We start from the raw sequence: 25496 nt of genomic DNA on the forward strand, positions 1-25496 counted from the left end.
CGTCATTTCGCTTGAGCCAATCCCTTAAGACTAACGATAATATCAAACCTGTTTGATAATGTCGGAACCTCAACACGGGAAGAAGACTGGCTGAAATCGGGTCGGATGACCGCCTTACACCAAACGACTAAGATTACGGGCGCGCGCGCCACAACTCCAGCACGACTCCTGTGATTTCAGTCCGACATTGGAAGATTGCCTTTGACTGTCAAATCGTGTGAAAAGTCGTTTAGTGTAAACCCAGCATAAGTAGCCCGAACTTTATAACACCTTTTCAACATGCATAAACGTGGACATGTAGAAAGCGATAGGCTATATTAATCAGGAAATTAATGAAGGGCGAACGCATGACAGACAAACGTGCGTGCGTGCGTGCGTGCGTGCGTGTGTGTGTGTGTGTCTACCATGGACCTATTATAAGAGGTGTGTAAACGAACGTAGTTCATGTCAACTGTGTGTTTAAAGGCGAACGAAAGCGTGTGTGTGCGCGCGCGCCTACAAGACGGTGGGTGCATGAGGACAATGACGTCACGGTTAACCGTGTACACGACGGAATTTTTTTCGTGTACACGAAAATTCCGTCGTGTACACGGTTAGACATTTTTGTAAACGTTCACACGTTTGGGGCGGCAGTGGCGAAGTAGGTAGGGAGTCTGCCTCTGGAGTGCAGGGTCGGAGGTTCGATTCCCCGCCTACCCACATGTCGAAGTGTCCCTGGGCAAGACACTGAACCCCAAATTGCTCCCGATGGTTCAGACAGCGCCTTGCTTGGCAGCTACTGCCATCGGTGTTTGAGTGTATGTATAAAAAATGTGTATTGTGAAGCGCCTTGTGACCCTGGTCTGTGAAGGGCGCTATATAAATAAAGCTTACTTACTTACTTACTTACTTACTACACCCAACCAAAACAAAAGTCTAATACAACGGCACTGGAAAAAGTTGAACTTTAGTTTGACTAAAAAAAAACTTAAGTCTAATTCTAATACGATGATCTTTTCCTGTTTTTATTTTAGGTAAAAATCTCTACACCAACGAGTATGTAGCTATTAAACTGGTAAGTGCACACTTTCTTTCTCTGCTTTGGTCCAATGCATAAAATGGTGCTGTCATTTTAAATCGGTTAGGAAAGTGTTGGTTTTGAACTTAAGAGTATTCTTAAACATAACTATATAAGAAAGGTAGGGTTGTTTCATAGACAGACTGTACTGGACTGTTTTGGTCTCGGGAAGAAATGTGTCTGAGGTGCAGATACTTATGCCTCGTTTCCACCGAGTAGAGCGGATCGGTCAGAGTAGTTCGGTTCGGTCCGGGTAGTTTGGCTTTTCATTTGCCAAAAGTTGGGTAGGATAAGTAGTTTAAGCGCACCTAACCGCTCTGAGCCGCTCCTAATTTCGGTACTCCTCCGTTGGGTTACCAGCCGCCTGAAAGGGTGCCGAAAAGGCGGAGCTACACTTGCCGACTTATTGGTCGAAAGAATCATTTCCGCCATGTGTAGTCACCTCGGCAAGAGTGAAGAGAGCACTGTGTGGTGTTTTTTCCTCGTCAATAAATTAATCAGTTGTTTACACTGTGTCCCACTGCTACGATGTCACGTTGCTGCCGCAGCCAGCGCTGTTCGCTCACTGTCTCTATCAGTTGCACCGAGCCGTCTCTGTGCGTTGACGCTCACAACAACACGGGGGAATAAATAAAGAAGAAGCTGGGAAACAACCGACCAAATTTAAAGTATAACTGCATATTTATACAAAAAATTTATTAAATTACTAAATTGTTAAGTAACACAAATGCTGGTATTAATATTGACAATTTTTTCAAAATGTTAAATATCAGCATTTTAAGACATTTTAAGTATTGTAAATTACTTTAGAACTTTACCAAGATTTGAAAAACAACTTTGGCCTTCGGGTTCGACTCGTGAAGTAGATTTGTATTTTTTGCCCTAATCTCCTTTACAACGTAGCCGCGAAGGCTTTGATGCAAAAGAAGTCCGGACACACACAGCGGTAGCAGTGTTGCTTAAAGGAAATTGCTTACTTTTATCAGCAGTTTAACTGCATGCTGCTGCTGCCCTGGGGCGGCCTTAACGATCTCGGGGCCCGTTTCAAGACCTAGTGTGGGGCCCCCCACTTATTTTTTTATTTTATTAATTTTTTATAAATAATGCTTGTGCATGCTCCCCGCAAAAAGAAAAAATATTGTGGAATCCAGTTGGTTCATAGACGGATCATGAGATAATGGGCCCCCGGGCACAGGCTCTTAAAGCCCCCCCTCCCCCCATCCAGTCGGGTACACTGATTTTATGTGAGATTATTAAGAATGAAATAGAATACATGTTTTGTATTACAACCATTAAATCTGTGTCTGTATTGCATCTTCAAACCTTAATACCATTCAATGAAGAAAGAAACACTTAGTCGACAAAGTCCGCTGTAGATTTTGTCAACTAAAATCCGCTTATATTTAGTCGACTAATGCTGGGTTTACACTACACAACTTTTCACGTGATTTGACAGTCGAAGACAATCTTTCAATGTCGGACTAAAATCACGGGACTCTTGCTGGAGTTGTGGCGCGTGCCCGTAATCTCAGTCGTTTGGTGTATGGTGGTTTTCCGACCCGATGTCAGCCAGTCTTCTTCCCGTCTTGTTTGATATTATTGTTAGTCTTAGGGGGTTGGCTCAAGCGAAATGTAGGGCTGGGCGATATGGACCAAATCTTATATCACAATATAGGTAATTTTATATCACGATATGGATATATATCACAATATAGTATTTTTCCTTTAAATTCAATGGATTACAATAACCGTACTGAACTTTAATCACATTAGATTATTTTCATCTTTTGCTTGGAACTTAAATTTCCATACAAAAGAGAAACTGGTGCAAAATACCACACCAGTCTGGCTTTAGTCAGTCAGTGCAAAATAAAAATGACAGCATCAACCAAATAGCCTACATTTTCCAATTGATAGTAGCCTATATCAAAATAATGAAAGACTTGAATTTTCCTGCAGTATTTGCTCATCTTCATTTAAAAACAGCTGTCAAAATTAACTAGTGAGCAAATGTCTGGTAATACTTTCACTCCAGCTTCAACACAAATAGTATTTTCAAGTTTTTTTTTTTTTTTTTTTTTTTTTTTTTTAAACTTTATTTCTACAGGTATATCCCATTGAGTCCGAAGACTCTTTTGCAAGGGAGACCTGTTCCCATTTACACGTTACCATTCACACACACATTCGTACACCGACAGCAGGCTAACTATCGACATTCACAGTTTGACATGTTTTAAAGTTACATAAAACCAGCCTTGCTGGCTGTCTCCACCAACAAGATGTCATTGTTAGCCAGCTAGCTCACGAGAGCTAACCCATGTAGTTTGCGGCAAGCCAACTCTGCGTCACGGCAACAGCATGCTGAAGCACCGCACACAGCATCAAGTTTCCTTTGCCCGATGACATTTTTGACCGTTAATACCAGCTGCTCTGCCACCCTGACACGGAGTTGGTTTGTTAACTGTAGTGATATATATATATATATATATATATCACTACTGTTAACAAGGAACAATACAGAAAATAAGGCTAATTTCATTATTTGTCCATACTGATTCAACATCAGCAAAAATGTTTCTGTTTTTTTGCGGTTATTGTTTCTGAGCACTGGTTTGTCCACTGTGCAGGAACCAGTGAAGTCGAGGGCACCACAGTTGCATTTAGAGTACCGGTTCTACAAAACTCTGGGAACTACAGGTAAGGTCACAGATTCATTTGCCACTCTTCATGATGTTTTTTGTGTGACCGCATGACTATGATTTGACTGTTTTGGAAGATCACCACAGGAGATTGCATCATTTTCACAACAAGTGATTTCTCCACTCAGATTACGTATTGATATTAAGATGGGTCAGCAATTTATTTTAATCTGCACAACTTTGTGCAAATGGGTGCATGAATTCCCATGTGCATAGAGAGCATGTGTAAACGGTTACCTTGCTTGACAATAGACCCTGCCATGGGTGCAATAATGAAAGGTGTTCACACAAAGCTTCTTATAAACCCACAAAACAGATGCAGCAGCTGATCTTTGTTCTGATCCACTGCAATGACTTCCTTCTTGTCGTATAGGCAGAACATGCAGGAAGTGTTGCAGACAGTATTGGAGGATGTAACTAATGTTCAGTGCTGTATGTCTGCGGTGTCCTGTCTGCAGAACATTTGCCACACAATGTTGAATGATGTTGGATTATGATTAACCTCAAATAAATTTAAAGGTGAAGTAAGCGATATATTTATGTTCATATACGAGTTAAATCGCTCTATATTTATAAAGTGATCACGTATATAGTGTGCTCTATTCATAACTCCGATCTCTCGGTCACCCGCTCTGCATATAATAAACTTTTCTGGGATCTCACAACTAATATCCAATCAGAAGAGAGAACGCTGCAAACCGGCACGTCTTAATGCCGGTGCACACGCAGTGCGAAAATTGGGTGAATGTTTATGCGCCTACAATGGCAGAGCAGGTAAAAATCCTTCCCAATGTCTGTTTTGATGGTTTTTAATCATGTTTTATCGCACTTACGGATCTGAGATCATGCTAGTTAACTTGCTGCTTGAATACCACAGTGCATTAATGTGGTGACGTAGGGATGAGGGAGGGGACTGCTAACTGCAGTCACTGACAGGAAGTTAGCTACAATAACCATCTTGCTTAAAGCACCTTTTTAAACATCATTTGTATTATTATACCTGTTTTCTAACATGTGTTTATGTACATAGTGAATTACTAAATGGTTGCCATTTGCGATGCAATAAATGTGTTTTTAAAGCTTCGATGTGTGGGGGTACAGTGGAAAGAAGCTTTGAATGCAGTGCTAAGTATTATCATCAAGTTGACATGGCAATCTCATCAGCAAACAGTTGCATATTAACACATTCAGCAGTTAATCTGTTTTCTTCAAACATGTTTCTGGACACCTGGTAAATCTGATTCCAATTTTAGTCTCCACCAACCTTCATCTAGCACTGAACGCTCCACAATGATTACCAGCTAGTTGTTGACCCCTTTTGTTTAAGTTCAAGGAACTCTGGAATCAGAGGAACTAATCTTGGGAAGTTAACTAGGAACTTTAACTCCATATTGTGTATTTGTGTTTTCACCACACGTGGTGCGGTGCTGGGCAGATAGCATACAATGGGTTTTTAGGATTTAAAAAAACGGCTGCCTGCCTCCTATGACTGGAAATAATGCTTACAAAAGCAGAAGCAATTAGGGCTGGCCCGAATTATTCGAATACTCGTTAGTAAAATTAGTATTCGGAGCTTAAATTAGTATTCAGAGCTTCTTTTTTTCTTTTTTTTTCTTTTTTCTTTTTTTTTCTTTTTTTATATATAGGGGAAGGTGGGGTGATTTGTGCAACTTTTTACTCAAAGTGATTTTAAAGTCAGGCCTTGACAGTTATGTCTCCAACTCAAATATGTACATATATTTCAGGATGTTGTGCATCCCTGGCAATAAAAACTTTGGATCTGGAATAAACTGTTTAAGAAATATAGCTTTCGGAAAAAAAGTTGTCTTGTCGCACAAATCACCCCACGTAGTGGGGTGATTTGTGCGTCATTGTGTCACAATGACAAAGTCACCATCATCATCTTTCTGGCCATCTGAACTCTCATCAGTGGTGTCGTTAAGTGGAATTGAGATGTCACCCTCTTCTGAGCTACTGTAGACAATCACTTTCTTTTGGTGACCAGCGTATACAGCCATGCCACTGGCACAACTCTCAGAAATGTACTTTGCACTAGTTGCTCCGTGCTTGTGGAACCAACTGCCACCTGACAAATGTGATTCCCCCTACATTTCTGCCTTTAAATCAAGGCTCAAAACCCATATGTACACCCTGGTGTTTCCTCCCCATTAACCTCTGCACTACTTACTTACCTCTGCACTACTATCTGTGTTTATGTGGATGTATGGGCTTTACGTCTTTTATTTTGGTTATTGTTATTTTACCTTCATTGTTTACCTACTGAATGCACTATGTACAGCACTTTGGACAGTGCAAACTGTCATAAATGTGCTTTTATAAATACATTTTACTTACTTACTTACTTACTTATAACTCACCCAGGCCCTTGCGCACAAATCACCCCATCCCCAGAATTTTGGATAATAGGCATGATGCAGCAATTTAGGGTTGACATTGTGCTAACTATATAGACTCAAAGTATAGCATACCAAAGCACTAAAACATGTGTCAAATGTTTTCAAACGTGTCTATAATTGTTCAGACACAATAATCAAAAAACCTTGATCATGGAAATTTTACTTTGAAAGGCAAAACACAGTTTTTTGAGCTTAAATGTGCTTATATCTTATTCCTTGTGTCTCCCTTCTTTACAGGATGAGTCAAATGGATGGCTCTTCTTAAATATGTGGTCACATTTCCAATTTCTTCCACGGTTTTCTAGAAACAAGGGGTTTTGCAACTTCCAAAATGCACAAATCACCCCACCTTCCCCTATATATATTTTTTTTTTCTATTTTTTTGCAAGAAGCTAGTACTTCAATATAATGTCATCAAATAATTTTATATTTGGATATAAAAGTTAGTAATATTGTAGTAGTAGTAGTAGTAGTATTGCTCATTTAGGAGGATATTACATCACTAAGTGTCATAGCGCATCCATTACTTCACCTCCGAGCACGTAAATCTTCAACAAAATATGCAGTTACTGTCAAAATCGGTTCCAGGGAGTATATAGGGATTATTAACGTTTTTAAAAAAATGTATTTTTAATTTTTTAATGTTTTTGATGGTGTGTTTTTCTGGAACGAATATTCGAATATTCGCTCGGAAAAACCAACAAATATTCGAAGCCTGAAAAATGGCATTCAGGCCAGCCCTAGAAACAATATAGTTGTAGACTGGAAAAATAAAACAATGATGCTTTACAGATGCTTCAAAGCTCCCTGTAGCTCAGGGGAACTGGGGAGTTGGGTGATTTCAAAGGAAATGCCCTTGTGAGGTTTGACCTTCTTGTTTCTTGGATTATCTGACTGAAAATATGCATTGAAATTTGCCTTCAGGACTATATACATAACTCGGGTATGAGCAAGGCTCCTTTCTTACAATGTGTAGCATAGCAATTTACTTATTTGTTGAACTTTCCATTAAAACAGCCAGGAATTATGGACCAACTAACTTTGACTGTTTAGGCTAGAACATTTGGGAAAAGGTTAGCTGTAATCCACAGCTCCAGATGGTCTTTAAATATTTTTTATATGCATGCATGCTATAAAATGTTGCAGATATCAAACGACTATTAACTTCAAGGGCATTTCAGCCAATATCCCTGCTGATCATTTTCATTTTACTGCGATGTTAGTGTCTGGTATCTGGAACTCCTTTATTAGCTCTGATAAATGTGCAATCAGTAAAGTTTTTTTTTCCTGATACCTGAGTCCATTTAACTGTTATTGTTTTTAGGGGGCCAAGCCCGAGCAGGAGCTGGGACCGCGTTTTGCAGAGCAACGCGGTTCCCAAGCCCTGCTGGTCAGGGAACCCTATTGTTTTTGTAAGAATTTCTTCTTTTTATTTTTCTCTGTGTAAAAGTGTTACACTTACATAATATTTAATGTTGTATAACATTTAATTGATTTTCTATTCCCTTAAATCCGCTCCCCTAAGAATTTCTCAAGTTTGTCATAAAAGATAAGCCAAGGTCGGGTGACACATCCCTGTTACAGCAGCCACTGAATAAATTACTACAACAAAGAAATAATTGAAAGGCAAACTTCTTTAGTATTGGTAGAAGAGGAAATGGGAGGGAGCACCGGAAACAATGGAACAATAGAACAATATTTCTGGTAAAATTGCTAAAATCATATATACTTATATTGGGCTCGCTAGCCAAGCAAGCTAACTCTCCAATCAGTTAAACGTTTCCCAAAAAACTCCACAGCGTGTTGAGGATTACTCATGTAGTTTAATGGTAATTTTGTGAAACTGTAAAGACAGTACAAACAAGGTAGGTATTAATCAAACTGTTGTTCCTGCATGCGCTCTCTACGTGAATAACGTGGTTGTGACTTCCGGTCACCTAACTAGCAGCCCCTCCCTTAGAGCATTCCCTCTTAAAGGTACAGACACCTATGCCACACACGTTAAGAACAACATACACTTTCAATGCCAGGGGCAGAACATACTTATTTACAGTATAATGTATACACAACACTGGTAGTAGCATGAATACAACATAACTAGCTATGGATAAAATTTGATTGTGCTGCTTGTGAATGTATTTGTAAAGGTTTGCCTTACAAACTGTTAAGTCACTGTGTTACAGTTAAGTCCGTGTTTGGCATTGGAAAATAAAAGCCAAGTTTTTTTTATGTATGGTCCTTGATGTACTTTTTGGAGCTCTACATGCATATATGATAACCAGACTGGGAATATAATGGCTATTGTTTTGCAAAGGCAGGGGCTGGAAAAGGCCAACTGTGCGGAAACTCATTAAATATTTAGAGAGCGGGTCTGCCTCTGTTAGTGCTAACCTGCCTCTGTCCTCTCCTCCAGATGGGATAACGTGACCTCATTTCTTCTAGGCTGTGTGCTTGTGCCACATTCCTCTCTGCCAATTTGGTTGTCAGGGTGTCTGTGCGACAAGGTCTTTATGAATTAATGTGGTTTGACTTAGATGCTCAGTCAGGTGTTGTATCTGGTGCATAACCAACTGTCACTGGATATTAATGAGCATGATTCAATTAGGAATTAAACATCTCCTTCCAGATATTTATATGAGAATATTTGTTGACGCAGGCGATCAGTTTAAATCAAGCTGCTTTGGTTTTTACAAGAAGATAGATGAGTAGGGCCGTAACGTTATGTGTATCGAACCGAGAATCGCGATACATAAAGCCACGATCCCGCATCACGGTGTGAAAAGGCAGAATCGTGTTTTTTTTTTTTGGCTTAAGTTTTGGATAAAATGTTTTGTGAAGGAAGCTGTAGCTGTTTTGTGTTTATTTGTTTTCCAACTTGACTTTTGGTTTACAGCACAGTTCAATATTTTTTATTTTTCAACAGTATTATTTTGTTAGAGAAAAGATAAATGTTTTATCTTTAGTTATTTATGTATTCATGTTGCTTATATTGTTCTTTGTGTTCAAATCTGTTTAGGTTATTGTCAAATGTTACATTAAGTTAAATGTTATTCATTTTATTTAGATAAAATGCTTTTCAAATTTCAAAAATCGTTGTATGTATCGAATCGTGGGTCAAAAATTGTGATTCAAATCGTGAGTTTTTGTATCGTTACAGCCCTACAGATGAGGCATTATTGTGTAGAGGACAATTAGGTTTTGAAGATCACAAGGGCTTGTTCAAGGGTGGGTGGATACAATATTGAGCTGTTAAAGTATTGGCAGTGGGACGCCATCATGAAACACTACACCAGCTCTGTGACCATTGCAATCCCAAGGAGTAAACATTCCCCACCATGACAGCTTCTTTGATTTAACAGAAGTAAAGGAAAGGCTGGAGATCTTAATCCTGGATGTCGGTTCCCCTCTAATGTGAAAACATGATCGTTGGCTGGAATAGAGCTTCTCGTCTAATGAAAAAAATTAGCCAATGAGGGTAGTGTTTTGTATATATGTGTGTGTATATATATATATATATATATATATATATATATATATATATATATATATGTATGTGTATATATATATGTGTGTATGTATGTGTATATATATATATGTGTATCTGTGTATATATATATATATATATATGTGTGTATATGTATATATATATATGTGTATATATATATATATATATATATATATATGTATATATATATATATATATATGTATATATGTATATGTGTGATATCCAAGTGAAACTTATGTTTATGAATAATAATAAAAAACTCGAGGTCATGCTGTAAACTGTAAAAATTGCAGCTTTATGTTTTATTCTGTAACTTTTTTTTAATATTGAAAACAAACACTCTTGAATCAAAGACAAAAGATAATTCAAGATGGTAACAGCTATGCAGTGCAAAGTAAAAAATTACTCGAAACGATTAATCGATTATCAAAATAGTTGGCGATTATTTTAATAATCGATTAATAATCGATTTGTCGATTAATCGTTGCAGCTCTAGAACAAATAGAATGTGAATTAATGTAAAACAATAGTATATGAATGATCCAACAAATGAGCTGATAGACGAACAGTACTAACACAGGTTTAGGGAGCAGCCACTGAACTGAAGCATGAAAGCAACTATATCCTTCATATATTTAATTTGAGCTACCCATCACAGACTGGAGCGGTCATTCATGCTGACATCTTGCAATCAGAAGTGGAGCAACACAGTGCACAAAACTTGAAATGAGGTTGTAGCTGACTGTATTCCACAAGAAGCATAAAATATTCTGTGTAAAGCGACTGCAGAATCGACATAAGTAGTTTATCTCTCCTTGTTCAAGAGCTTGACATCCACCCAACAAATGTTGGGATGGATGCATGGTGTTGTGAATTTCATACTTGTTCATCATATTGGTCTTGTTACCCTTTTGTTGTATAGGACTGCAGCCAAAACTGAGATCAGATTAAATTACAGTGGTGCATAGGAAAATGTATACTTTGTATACTACATGTATACCGTTTTTTTACCCAGTGCTGTTCAGCTTATTCTCTCATTGATGCATACTGTCAATGTGGATATTTGTTTGAAACTGGTGTCTCAAGACCAAGTCAGTAAAACACCCAGGCGTTTTTTCTCATTATATTTTTAAAGAAAAATGGACCAGAGAAGTCAAAAGTGGTTCCTACAAAATGGACAGCTTCAATCAAAGTTCTGTGTAATTAGAGTAAACTTTGCAGTACAGGACACACACAGATTCAGTCTCTCACCAGGACTGTTTTGCTCTATATAATGATGGTTGTGCTATTGCTGCCTTTCCTTTAGCAATTGCAATGCTTGACCAACCTTGCTTCAATTGAGAAAACCGTTTGTCCTCTTATTTACAGCACTTCTCCGATCTGACACATTTTTAGGCTTCCCACAGGCACCCAGAGATTCAAAACACTCATTCCTATGGTACAATTAGCAACCCACAGAACTGCATAATGGTGTCCAGAAACACAGAATGGAGCACAGCACCACTCCTACATGCCCGTATGCTAGCTGACCACCTTTCATGCTGCAGTGCATTTACCATTACCCAGCTGGCAAGTCAAATGTTTCCAGCAAGATTAGGATAAGGATTTAGCTCTCTGATTATCGGCCAAATAACTAGAGTAGATTAATAAAGTTATGATGGCAATTTGATCCCTTCACTTCACCTAAACTTCATTGTGCGTACTAATTTCTTAGAGCTGTGTGCCGTCATGGCACACACAACTTGAATGAACTGAGCAAACATCCAATATATTGTCAGGTGGCAGACTGTGTGTGAAGCTTATAGACAGACAATTATTTTGCTGTCAGAACCAAAAATGCACCAGTGTAACAAAACATTTGGACTAAAACTGTAGCTGCTCTTATCTATATTTTAATGTTTACTAATCAAAATGAGGACCTATCATTTGAAATGTGTTACTTTAAATCAGGGGTGTCCAAACTACGGCCCGCGGCCGATTTTTTAAAATATAATGTAATATGGCCCTTTTTTATTTTATTTTTATATTTAGCGCTAGCATTGGAAGGCCCCCCCCCCCCCCAATCAAATTCTACTTAGGACCCCATGAAGGCTTGGGCCGGCTATGATAGGAAATGTGTCTGTTTAATTTGCAAGGAAAGTGTTGCCGTAAAGAAGGATTAGGGGAGAACGGGGTAATTTGTCACACGGGTTGGTTGTCACAATCATTATGTCTCGGAACCAGAAGGCGCTGTCTGTGAAATTTTGGTATGTAAATATCCAGAATTGGGATCAGAGGTCACCTACATAGTCTTCCTTGGAGTTAGACTGCTGAATTTGAGGTGAGACGACTGTTTGTGTTTTTCATGTCATTCAAAATATTTAGCTCCTCAGTATTTTTCTTCCTGTGAAGGGTAAACTATAGTTTAGATTGTGGTTAGCAAGCTAATTAGTTGTCAGATGGTTGTTGGCCTTGATTCTAGCAAGAAATTCAAGTTGGGGTTGGTCGTCAAATTTTTTGGGGGGTTGGTTGTCACATGTTATCTCAAGGCTGCAGCCAGAAAAGGAACCCAATAACGAAAGAAATTGTCAAGCTGTATCCTCACTGACACCCCAGAGAAGGAAAGAATAGAGCAGGAAAAGGCAGCTAGCATGCAAAAGAAAAAAGGGCAACAAAATCAAAACGACCGAGTGCATCCCAAACTAGACCAGCTGCCAAGGCTACAGTAAGTTATGTAGGCCTATTTGTCAACTTGACGATGCAATTAAACTTTCTAATTTAGTTCTACTTGCTTGCCTTCTTTTTAAGATTATTCCCATTAAGATAACATTGTGACAAACAACCCCATAGTGTTTGACAACCGACCCCTTGATGTGGTTGGTTGTCACAATGTGTAAGGGTGTCTTTGATGTTTAATTTCTTCTTTATTACAATAAGATAGAAAAAGTGAGGGGTACACATTTCAAGCCAACACCTTAAGCTTCAATTTAATGTAGGAATGACTATTGAAAGATGTTTAGGTGATAAGCAATTCTCACTAGAGTAAAAAGTGTGCCTACTTACCCCGTTCTCCCCTACAATTTACGAAGACACTATGAAACTAAACATCAGAGCAGCTACATTTCCTGATAAATGTGTTATTTTTGCGTGAATATATACAACACATATATAAATGTGTTATATATACACGTGTATATATATATATATGTATATATATATATATATATATATATATATATATATGTATATATATATATATATATATATACACGTGTGTGTGTATATATATATATATATATGTATATATATATATGTATATATATACACGTGTGTATATATATATATATATATATATATATGTGTATATATATATATATATGTATATATATATATATGTATATATATGTATATATGTATATGTGTATATATATATATATGTATATATATGTATGTATATATATATGTATGTATATGTATATGTATGTATATGTATATATATATATATATATATGTATATATATGTATGTAGGGGAAGGTGGGGTGATTTGTGCATTTTGGAAGTTGCAAAACCCCTTGTTTCTAGAAAACCGTGGAAGAAATTGGAAATGTGACCACATATTTAAGAAGAGCCATCCATTTGACTCATCCTGTAAAGAAGGGAGACACAAGGAATAAGATATAAGCACATTTAAGCTCAAAAAACTGTGTTTTGCCTTTCAAAGTAAAATTTCCATGATCAAGGTTTTTTGATTATTGTGTCTGAACAATTATAGACACGTTTGAAAACATTTGACACATGTTTTAGTGCTTTGGTATGCTACACTTTGAGTCTATATAGTTAGCACAATGTCAACCCTAAATTGCTGCATCATGCCTATTATCCAAAATTCTGGGGATGGGGTGATTTGTGCGCAAGGGCCTGGGTGAGTTATAAGTAAGTAAGTAAGTAAAATGTATTTATAAAAGCACATTTATGACAGTTTGCACTGTCCAAAGTGCTGTACATAGTGCATTCAGTAGGTAAACAATGAAGGTAAAATAACAATAACCAAAATAAAAGACGTAAAGCCCATACATCCACATAAACACAGATAGTAGTGCAGAGGTAAGTAAGTAGTGCAGAGGTTAATGGGGAGGAAACACCAGGGTGTACATATGGGTTTTGAGCCTTGATTTAAAGGCAGAAATGTAGGGGGAATCACATTTGTCAGGTGGCAGTTGGTTCCACAAGCACGGAGCAACTAGTGCAAAGTACATTTCTGAGAGTTGTGCCAGTGGCATGGCTGTATACGCTGGTCACCAAAAGAAAGTGATAGTCTACAGTAGCTCAGGAGAGAGTGACATCTCAATTCCACTTAACGACACCACTGATGAGAGTTCAGATGGCCAGAAAGATGATGATGGTGACTTTGTCATTGTGACACAATGACAAAGTCAAGACAAGACAAGACAACTTTTTTTCCGAAAGCTATATTTCTTAAACAGTTTATTCCAGATCCAAAGTTTTTATTGCCAGGGATGCACAACATCCTGAAATATATGTACATATTTGAGTTGGAGACATAACTGTCAAGGCCTCACTTTAAAATAACTTTGAGTAAAAAGTTGCACAAATCACCCCACCTTCCCCTATATATATATGTATGTATATGTATATGTATGTATATGTATATATATATATATGTATATGTATATATATATATATGTGTGTATATATATGTATATATATATATGTGTATATATATATGTATGTATATATATGTGTATATATGTATATATATGTGTATATATATGTATGTGTATATGTATATATATGTGTATATGTATGTATGTATATATATGTATGTATATATATATATGTATGTATATATATATATGTGTATATATATATATATATATATGTATACACGTGTGTGTGTATGTATGTATGTATATATATATATATGTATATATATATATATATATATATGTATATATATATATATATTAGTGGTGGGCCGTTATCGGCGTTAACATGCTGCGTTAACGCCAGACTCTTATCGGCGATAAAAAAAATATCGCCGTTAATCTCTTATTCCACCTCCTGTTCGGCTCAGGGAGCCAGTCATTTGTACAGTTCAGCTTAGACTCGGCCGTAATGCTGCTGCACACACACACACGCACACACACACGCACACACACACACACACAGACACACACGCTGCATGTCAGAGACGAGGGGCGAAGCTTCTCTCACACACTCGCCGCTCTCTCTCTCTCCATCACTTGCCCACGACACGATCGGGTATTGGAACGCAGGGTGGGTGTGTGTGGCCACCGGTCGCCACGTGACTATAAGTTTCCAAGTTTTAAACACTTCTATCTCTTCAACGTCAACGTCACCGTACCCGAATCCTAAATATCCCCATAGCAGACGCTATATTTCATCGGGGGGAAAACTTTGTTTTGCGCCACAGTTCGACTCGGCCGTAATGCTGCTGCACACACACACACACACAGACACAGACACAGGCACACACACACGCTGCATGGCAGAGACGAGGGGCGCTACCAAAAAGACGAGAGGAGCGGTTGGAGCAGTTGGAGAGTTTAGAGACACATGCGCGCACATTTATTTACATAAAATCGCAATCGCAGTCACTTGTGCAGTTATGTAAAATGTTTCACTAAGGAAAATGACAGAAAAAGTAACGCACAGTGACTTTGATGAGTAACTTTAATCTGATTACTGGTTTGGAGATAGTAACGCGTTAGATTACTCGTTACTGAAAAAAGAGGTCCGATGCCGGTAACGCGTTACTATGTAACATCTTGTTGAACATTATTTATTTTCATCACCAATTATCATAGTAGAACAGCTTCCTCAAGCAGTTTGTGATGCATGTTGGAAACAGGAGATGAGCCCCTGGTCTGATGCGCCACCTGGCTTGAGAAACACGTTCTCAAAGATTTACTTTGAGTCATTATTTAGGGAGCACACACATATTATGAATGAATTCAAATGAGCCATTTTAATCTAGATTAATCTAGATTAATTCCAAAATTAATCTAGATTAATCTAGATTAAAAAAATTAATCTATGCCCACCTCTAATATATATATATATATATATATACATACATACATACATACATACATACATACATACATACATATATACCTCTACTCAATTATACTATTTCCGAGGACTGAGCAATGTCTCAAATCAAGGTCTGTCTGATTGAAGCCCCAGCATTTCTTTTAAGTTTCTTGAAGAGACCTTTTTAATAGGACTCTGACTGTCAGTAAGCATGGAAAAACTGAGTTGTGCTCCTTCGAAGGCAATTAATAGTTTGACCTGATTTCCTGTTCTTTTTTAAACAAAAGAAAGAAGAAAGGACACCAACGAAAAAATAATCATAAATCAATGGAAAAAGTATTTGCATAAAACTTAAAATCAGAGTAGGGTCAGAGCACCAGACCCACAATTATTACCGGTGCATCAGACTGGCAACACATCACTCAACTGCACGGTGACAAGAACTAGAAGAAGAGCCAAGGTGACAGATGGAAGGGATTTAAGAGCAATTAGAGTGAGTAGAGCAGAGAGGCTATGATTCAGTTGGGAGGATGCGATATGAGGCTGTAAAAAGATTTGTTTTTAATCTGCAATGAAGGAGAGGCACAGTTTTATTCGCAGGCACTGTGTTGTATTTCACTTCAGGGTTAATGTTTGCCTATCAGCTTTCTCTGCTCTCGGTCCTCCTCCGGTAAACTTGTAGTGCCCCTTCTCCTGTCTATCCAGTTGGAGGACTCTTACGATTCACCTTGGACCCAATTTAGAAATATCATTAGTGACAGGTGGCGGTAATAATAAACAAGTATGCGACCCTAACTCTCAGAATTCCCTTGTTAATACAACTGATAAATATTAAAGTTTTTATTAACTTTTTCATCTACTAATAATTTGCTTTTCAATAATTTCCTTCATATCCTGATGCAAAGTTAAACAATTAAGACGTGGGATCAGACAAGAAAAGTGTGAAGAAATGTGTCCACTGGGTGGAGATTTTAGTCTCTTGTAGGTCCAATTTCTTTCATCTTGCGTTTCAGCTGAAGGCGTGCCCGCTGTGTTTTACTTTGGGCCTTGTGGGAAATATAATGCCATGGTTCTGGAGCTGCTGGGCCCGAGTCTAGAGGACCTCTTTGACCTTTGTGACCGGACCTTTTCACTGAAGACCGTCTTAATGATAGCAATCCAGCTGGTGAGTTCAGAGCATTATGTAACACATTAGGTTTTTTTAAAACAGCATGTACTTGCCTATTACAACTGATGAAATGTTTGTATTGAGTTTTTATAGGCAAAATCAGACCAAACAACCAAGCGTATTAATGAAGGTAAATATGTGAGAAAATGCGAGAGCATGTAAAACCTGACATATGAACTTGTATAATAAATGTTAGAACTTGTTGAACAAAAGTCTCAACTTGTATGCATATATTTTCACTTGCAAGTGCAAATAGTTTTGCAACAGACCTATCGCAAGAAGTGTAGTGAAAGTCATGTGATGCGCGAGAGCACATTTGTGAAGTTGTATTGACCAATATGAGAGGTTGTGATCAGAGTTGCAGTTGTACTGTACAATGTTCAGAAGTACAACAAAGATATGTAATGTGTGTATAACAGTATCACACTTTTGTGAATATTTCCCCCCCTATATGTACATAACTATTTTTCACAAATGAAAATATATGTGTACAAGTTCAGAATTTTCTTCTTCAAGTTCTCACATTTAATCTACAACTTCATATGTCAGTTTTTACATGCTCTCGTTATCTCGAATTAACCTTCATACAGTATGTAATACCCAACACTGGGTTGGTATATGAGCCTCTGCTTTTCAAGGTCGAGAGAACTTTAATGCCCAAGACGGACGAAATGTGAGGTTTGCTTTTTAGCAGCAAATCGCAGAGGCAGAAATGAACATTTACGAGAGCTGCTAACTTATGATAGTATGACAAGGGAAATTGGCGTACCCGTCTCCAATAATGGCCCGTTTCTGTATTCTTGTTGGGTGAATTAAGACATTATTATTTACAAACATTATTTGAGAATATACATTTGTTTTGCCCTGGTTGATACGAGTACAGTGAACAAATTAGTTATCTGTCACTATTCACTTACCCTTGGTCAGAGTCAGGTAGGCTGGAAGTTTTCAAAACAGGCAAAGTCATTACTGATTCCCAGTAAGTTTTAACGGCTCAGTTTGACTCAATCGTAAGGTGCTTCAGCTCAAAAATTCAAGAATTAAATTGTCAGCTAAATATTTTTGCAGTTCTCTTATAATGCAGATAGCCTCTGTAAATCAAGGGCAGGAACCACGGTGGTTAATTGATTTACCCTCGGAGAAGTCCCTGCTCGTAGCGTTCAAAGAATTCTGATTCGTCCAGTACTTGCATCGTTTTATTTCATCTGCCATGTTTAAAATTCCGCTTTTGCTACTAGCGATAGTCTCCTTTCCTGTGTGGATTTAATCCATTTGTAAGCAATAAAGAACGATGAGCAAAAGCACAACTTGAACGTCCTCCATGCTAACACCCTGGCCACACATCCTCTGCTGCTGCACTTGTGTCTGCCTTTTTATTCGGTGCCCATGTTAACGGATTGAAGCAGCAACACAACGCGCATCGTCTTTTATACAGTCTCTGGTTGGCAGTGACGCCACATCTCAGATCAGGAGTCTCGCCTTTTTTTCCACCAGACGCACGCGTCTCTCTTTACAGATTAATAATCTGTTGATCGTATTGGCATCATACCAGCAACATTCACTATAAACTTTTTGAAAATAAGACCTCCCACAAGCGTGTTTGAGCAAATCATGTATTTATTTATTAAATGCATCATAAAATGACGTGTATAGACTGTAGGCTATGGGCTTTTAACTGTTATTCCATACGTCATTGGTCTGATTTGCATAACCTTGCGGGTAATCAGACTGCGGTGGATACACAGACGACAATGGGCCACATGAATGAACCTTTTAGTTCTTCGAAAAGGAGTGCCTGGAACAAAAAAATCCTGGTACTTCTGATCAGCTATTTTGTCATCTTGATTCTCATTTTGCTGACTTTGTGACCAAGTTCCTTATTAGATTTGTTTGCATTTCTTTTTGCTGACTCTGCTTTTTTCTTTCTCAACAGATTTCTCGGGTGGAGTTTGTGCACTCTAAAAACCTCATCTATAGAGATGTAAAACCTGAAAACTTTCTTATCGGACGGCAAGGGAATAAAAAGGAAAGCATTATCCACATCATTGACTTTGGTCTGGCCAAAGAGTACATTGACCCCGAGACCAAAAAACACATTCCATACCGGGAGCATAAGAGCTTGACAGGCACTGCCCGATATATGTCCATCAATACGCATTTAGGCAAAGGTGAGATTAATTTTAAAGCTTTGGTTTTTGTTCTTAAGTGTTCATAATGTAAGATGGTTTGGCACTCTGTTCTTGAAGTGTCTCAGTGACATGTTATAAAATCTATTGATGCAGAGCAAAGCCGGCGAGATGACCTGGAGGCCTTAGGCCACATGTTCATGTATTTTCTTCGTGGGAGTCTACCTTGGCAAGGATTGAAGGTATGCCAAGGACACAAAGGCATTTCAAAATCTGTTATGTAATTTGTTTTATCCTATGTTGGATAAAAAAGAAGTAACATATCTGAGAGCTCACTAGTGATTTTATTTCAGTCTGAAACCTAACTATCCCATAATCGGGTCTGATCCGATTAGATTTAGTTATTTATGAAACATCTCAGAATGTGTTTAAATCCAGTTTTACATAATAATCTGAATTTATATATATATATAATTTAGTTACAAATGTACCATGTGTCACTTCCATTAGACTGTAGAGTCAGGATTTTCTTTTAAGCACTCTGTGTTTGGAACTGATTATTGCTCTTTAGACATGAACATTGGTTAATGGGTTTTTCTGTTTTGATTTCCCTACAGGCCGATACGTTGAAAGAACGATACCAGAAGATTGGAGACACAAAACGAAACACTCCCATTGAGGTCCTCTGTGAGAACTTCCCAGGTAGACAGTTGATGGCTGTAATATACTTTAGTATCACAATCAGGCATGCAAACTCGTCACCTTTCGGCGAAATTCGCCGTTTTGGAAACTAAATTGGCCATCTAGGTGATTCGTGGAGATCCGTTGAGAATATATTAATATTTTAATAATATTTTTGGGGGGGGAGGGGGTCTGATGGCCAGCACTGTGTGTGTGTGTGTGTGTGTGTGGTGTGTGGTGTGGAGCGGCGCATGGACATGGAGTGACCATAGTGACTAACTATGATTGACGGATGTTAACTCCTATCATATGAGCTTTGATGGTCATTTGGCCAATCGGAAACAGTGTTTGTCATTGAGGGGCGGTGACATCAGTCAGTCAGAGAGTCTGCAGGAAAGTTAAAATTTTTTTCTCTCCAAGTCATCGGAGCGTTCAAGTAGCCGCAGCCGCAGTACTATTTTTAATTTTTTTTAATAAATAAGGCTTGTGATTGCTCTCCGCGAAAATAAAATAAAAGATTGTGGAAACCATTTGGTTCATAGACGGATTATGAGATAATGGGCCCAGACTCTTAAAGCCCCCCCCCCACTCCTCCCTATCCCTATTCAACAGATAAAGGGTGGATAGATGCTTTTTATGAACAGTATAGAATTTACACATAGAAAGCTTATTACTGTATGTGTGAGGGGGGCCTTCAAGGCCCCTCATGAAGCCCCTAAGACAGAGCTAATAATGCTTTTGTTTTGCACTTGCTTTTCTATTTTTCACCTACTAGTTGAGGGGCCCATGATGATTTATTTCCTTATTTTAGGTGATTCCTTTTTGGACCCTGTTATTGACATGAGTGACTGAGCTCTTTGACAATGCGACATGTAAAGTTACTATCAGTATTTCTGGCTTAGGGCCCCCCTGAGCCCTTGGGCCCCTGGGCCTGGTTGCATGCAATTTTCTTCTCAAAGTGCACCAAAGTGAATCACTTTTTAAATAAATTTAAGGAGTTTGCCAACCGTTGTTTTACAGCCATTTGCATTGCTTTATGCGCGCGCGCTGATTAACGGCCGCGGTTGGAGATTAACGTGTCACCTCAAGTTAATAATGTACTTTTGTCTATTGCTGTTTTCACGGTTTTTGAATGGTGCGTGGTGTTCTAGCCGACACACATGAGGTGAATGTAGTGATTATAGCAGATCAGCGCCGAAACAACACACTCACCTGCTTCCTCCACTATCGTCCCATTTTGCACCATTATGTTCCTGCGCACGACTGAGGTGTGTGTGTGTGTGTGTGTGTGTGTGTGTGTGTGTGTGTGTGTGTGTGTGTGTGTGTGTGTGTGTGTGTGTGTGTGTGTGTGTGTGTGTGTGTGTGTGTGTGTGTGTGTGTGTGTGTGTGTTTTTGTCCTTAATTCTCTTCACCAGAATACACCAAATTGCTTCTCTTAAATGTTCAAATCACAAAAAAAATCTTCTGGGGGGGATACCCCCAGACCACCCTACCGGGGTTTGTTTTCAGACTTCTCACCTTTTTCATGGCTTAAGAGTTTGCATGCCTGCACAATAATAGCCAATTATATTCATATTCATATACTCTCCATGTTGAAGGTTAAACCATTATTTAAATGTTTTGTAATCCAGAGGAGATGGCCACATACCTGCGATATGTGAGACGGTTGGACTTCTTTGAAAAGCCCGACTATGAATATCTAAGAACTCTGTTCAGTGAGCTGTTAGAGCGAAAAGGATACACCTTTGACTACACTTACGACTGGGTTGGCAGGCAGATAGTAAGTAATCAACGTAAAATATTACCAGACACAATTTTTAGTCGGTCAACAATTTTCTTTAAGCATTTAACTGATAATTATTCCCCTCAGCCAACACCAGTGGGGTCTGTCCATATAGACTCTGGAGCATCTGCTGTAACGCGAGAGACACACAGAGATCGGCCCTCACAGCACCCACCAATAAGAAATCAGGTACCCCAGGTTTTTAAAAACTTTTAATTGATATCGTAAGTGTATCTGTGGTTTGTGAGGCTTTTGTTCCAGTGAAAGCAAAGGAGACATAGTTGAGTACCTTCCCCCTGCCTACAAAGTTGTTCACAATGAGTCTCACCTTTTAACCTGGCCTGACTTTATCGTCATCACCTAAAAAAGCTAATGTGCAACTATTATTTTCTAATGAGATGTTTGATTGATGATTGTCCGGTTAAATCATTATGGATTGACAAGTATTTCAGAACACCTCTGCTGGCAGCAGCCCACAGAGCTGAATAGGACGTTGTTTCCTTCTAATCATTCACATACTTTTTTTTTTTTTTAAAGATATTTTTTTGGCATTTTTTTTTTTATGCTTTATTGACAGTGCAGAGAGACAGAGGTGAAATGGGGCAGAGAGGGGAATGACATGCAGAGAACGACCGCGGGTGGGAATCGAACCCGGGTCTGCTGCAGGAGGGGGACGCCTTACCAACTGAGCTAAAGGCGCCCCAATCATTCACATACTTTACTTCATTTTAAGTATACTGTGTAACTAAAGGATCATTTAGGATTACCTGATTTCTTATTTGATTTCTATATCCTATGGAAGAGGAGAGACCATTCTAAAATATACTCAAGTTGCCCAGTGTTTCCAAAATACTGCAGGTTCACCCTTGCATATGTTGTTGTTTGCCTTTTGGTTGCCTTAAATCAGTGGTTCTCAAAGTGCGGCCCGCGGGCCAATGGCGGCCCGCGGAAGCATATCTGGCGGCCCGCATTGAATTATGAATTATTAAAAAAAAAAAAAATTATCATTATTTATTTATTTATTTTTTTAATTATTGAAACGCACGGAGGGGATGCGTCCCCCGTAACAGTAAAAACAGTACAGGGGTCGAAACACTTAAATATCCCTCCTAATTGTTTGTATTCATTCCCCACTTATTAAACTTGCGAAGTTCGGCTGGCCTCTGCCTCTCGTTGCAGACGGCTGGTCAGCCTCCCGCAGTGCAGCAGGCAGTGTAGTGGTCCCAATGTAAGTTGTTAGATAGTGAGCTTGTCAAGCCCAATACGATGCACTTTCTCACATTCAAGGTGAATTAGATTAGGTCAAGTGTCTAAGGATGGATGCTAACATTATCTGGTTTCTAACTCTTTTGCCTAAAGTTTAGCTAACAAACTAACGTTAGCTAGCTGCTGATAGCCATGGAACTATCTGCCTAGTTGACTGCTGATAGCCCACCCTGTTTATTTCCAATGTATAGTGTCATAATAGTTAACACTGCTGCTGCATCATGAGTAGTGAGTCCTCAGGGTTCAACATAACTTTTTTTTCCTACTGGCCCGCCGGGCCAGTGGATCCGAGTTTTACTGGCCCCTTGTATATTTTCACTGGCCCTGCACACACTTTTTTTTTCTTCATAATTTAGTGTCAATAATTATAATACCTGTATTAGAAAAATAAAGAAAGATAACCAGATCTAAAGGGAATATCTATACTGTAACAGTATAGATATTCCCTTTAGATCTTTTAGTTAATTATATGAAATGTTGATATTGCTCATACACATAATATAAAACCAGGCAAACATATTGAATTAGAAGCCTACAACTGAAAGTATGTTGAAGGGGTCGGCCAGTATTTTAAAGTCCAGTAGTTTGATGGTTGTTTTTATTCTTGAATTTGGGCAGTTTAATGAATAGTTCACCTGCAGAAGTCATGTTCAAACATAAAAAAAAAATAAGAGATGAAGGTCTGATCATTTTTTGTTGTGTGGTAGGCTGTTTTTATTACTTTCTCTATATGCATTAGGGATGTGAATGTGTCGACCGAATGACCGGTTTTCCACTTGCGCTCAAGTTGACTTTAAAAATAGAATAGAAATCCGAAAATCAGTGGGTTATGCCGTTTTTTTAATGGGAGATTTCACCGTGTATGTGAGTTCACGTCTGGTCGTGAGCGCGCTGCAGGAGTGTCACTTCTCCATGAAGTGTCAGCTTCACATATAAGAGTCCGGTGTGGGACCATTTTTTCAAACTATTGATAAAAAACAATGCAGTGCAAAATATGCAGCATAAGTTAAACGCTCGTCTAAGACTATGACGTTAAATCACCTTAGAAACACACAATGCCTTCGTCCGATCACAGCAGCGTTTCACCGTGTGATCTCGCCAGCGAGTGAGCCGCCGCGCAGATGAACTGTGGTTTGTGGCTAAAATAATAACCGGGGATATTCTCCCCGTTAGCGATTTCAATGGGAAAGACTTCCGCGATCTGATTGAATGTCTCGAGCCTGAAAACACAGTGCCAAACTGCGCGACTATAGGAACTGTACAGTGAGCGGAGTCCCTCCGTTCGTTTCTGTCTACAACCGACACAATCACCGGAGACGCATTCACAGCGTTTAAATAACGCCTCTCATTTGTATTACCATTGGGGCTTGGATGCAAATACTGTAACATTACGGCGGCAGATAAAGGAAAAGCTCAGTTATCATTTTCTGCACCTCAACCTCTGCTGTGGGAAGAAAGAAAGGGGGCAGAGTAAGTCGATTGATTTGTCGACTCGCAGGCGGACGGTAGGCAGCTCTGCCAACGGAGCGAGAGTGCAACCGCTTGTTGCTCCGCCTGTCAAAACGCCCACGCATCGGTTGTCCACTGGCCTTTCATTAAAAAATATATTTTATATTAGGTTTATTATATTGAGTCTTAAATAAACACTGCTTTCATTACGACTCTGAATGCGCATTTCAATGAACCATGATGTAGTCTACAAAAAGATACTGAACTGTGATTGGCCAGTCACTGGCCCGGGCGGGACAGTGACTGGCCAATCAACTTGCCCTGCATATGATTTTACTGGCCCCGGGCCATCGGGCTATACGTTATGTCGAACCCTGGTCCTACAAAAAAACACTCCAAAAGGTGATACGTTTTCAATGTGTAGAAAGTTTTGAACAATAAAGTAGAATAAATATTTGAATGCAATACAGAATGCCTCAGTGCCTTGATTTATATTCCATTAGATGTGTGTCAATGGGAGCGAGTTGTCTTTTCCTTAACATTTCCACCATAAATAAATACAGAAGACACAAATTACTGCATAAAAATTAACCAAAATGCACAAAATTAAGTGTTTGAACCTCAGATTTTTCTGGGGGACAACCCCCAGACCCCCGCTTTTAATGTGTGTTCCCCAATGTTGAAATGAGACCTAGCCCTTCATTTATTACTTTAAATGTGTTAATTACACAGTATTGGATGCTGACCAATACATGTAAACTGTAAAGACGCAAAGACGCTGGCCATTGAAATTATTTCAGTTTTATAATTTTTTTTCCTTCGGCGGCCCTCGGTCCAATGTTGGGTTCCTAAATTGGCCCTCAGCTATCAAAAGTTTGAGAACCCCTGCCTTAAATGCACGTTTCAGAGTGCAAGTTTCTGCAATGTATTTTCTACATATACGGTTTGGGAGGAACAATTGAGTTCCTCCCCAAAAACGAATGCCAAAACGTTTCTCAATAAGGTCACTTGTGCTTTAATAATAATTTGTATTGCTTTTAGAAAAACAACACAAACATCTTGTTTCATAATTTTTTTTTTTATTAAAAACCTATTCAATACTTAAGGTTTAATTTGTGTGTTAAAGTGCAATGGTTTAGGCCAAAGTTTGAGATAAGAGCTTACTTCCATCTGGCTTCAGGCGTATTAGTTCCTGGTTTAGTTCTCTGGCTGAAGCCTTTGCTCTGATTTTGATTCACTCTTTTTATTTTGTTGCATTTTTTTTTCTTCTCCATTTCTCATGCTGC

The 25496-nt window shown here is 38.6% G+C and overlaps 1 protein-coding gene across 2 annotated transcripts in view; it reads left to right on the forward strand.

The window, feature by feature from the left end:
• csnk1g1 (casein kinase 1, gamma 1) overlaps window positions 1-25496 on the forward strand; it is a 52063-nt gene that overhangs the window by 11635 nt on the left and 14932 nt on the right. For both annotated transcript variants that reach the window (XM_080027745.1, XM_080027746.1), the window contains exons 3-10: window positions 1014-1054; window positions 3685-3754; window positions 16751-16902; window positions 18839-19073; window positions 19188-19273; window positions 19649-19733; window positions 21344-21492; window positions 21583-21684. In XM_080027745.1, the coding sequence (XP_079883871.1) occupies window positions 1014-1054; window positions 3685-3754; window positions 16751-16902; window positions 18839-19073; window positions 19188-19273; window positions 19649-19733; window positions 21344-21492; window positions 21583-21684 (920 nt within the window). The remainder of the gene's footprint in view (window positions 1-1013; window positions 1055-3684; window positions 3755-16750; window positions 16903-18838; window positions 19074-19187; window positions 19274-19648; window positions 19734-21343; window positions 21493-21582; window positions 21685-25496) is intronic.

This window comes from Ammodytes marinus, assembly GCF_949987685.1.
Source record: "Ammodytes marinus genome assembly, chromosome: 1".
Taxonomy (NCBI): Eukaryota; Metazoa; Chordata; class Actinopteri; order Uranoscopiformes; family Ammodytidae; genus Ammodytes; species Ammodytes marinus.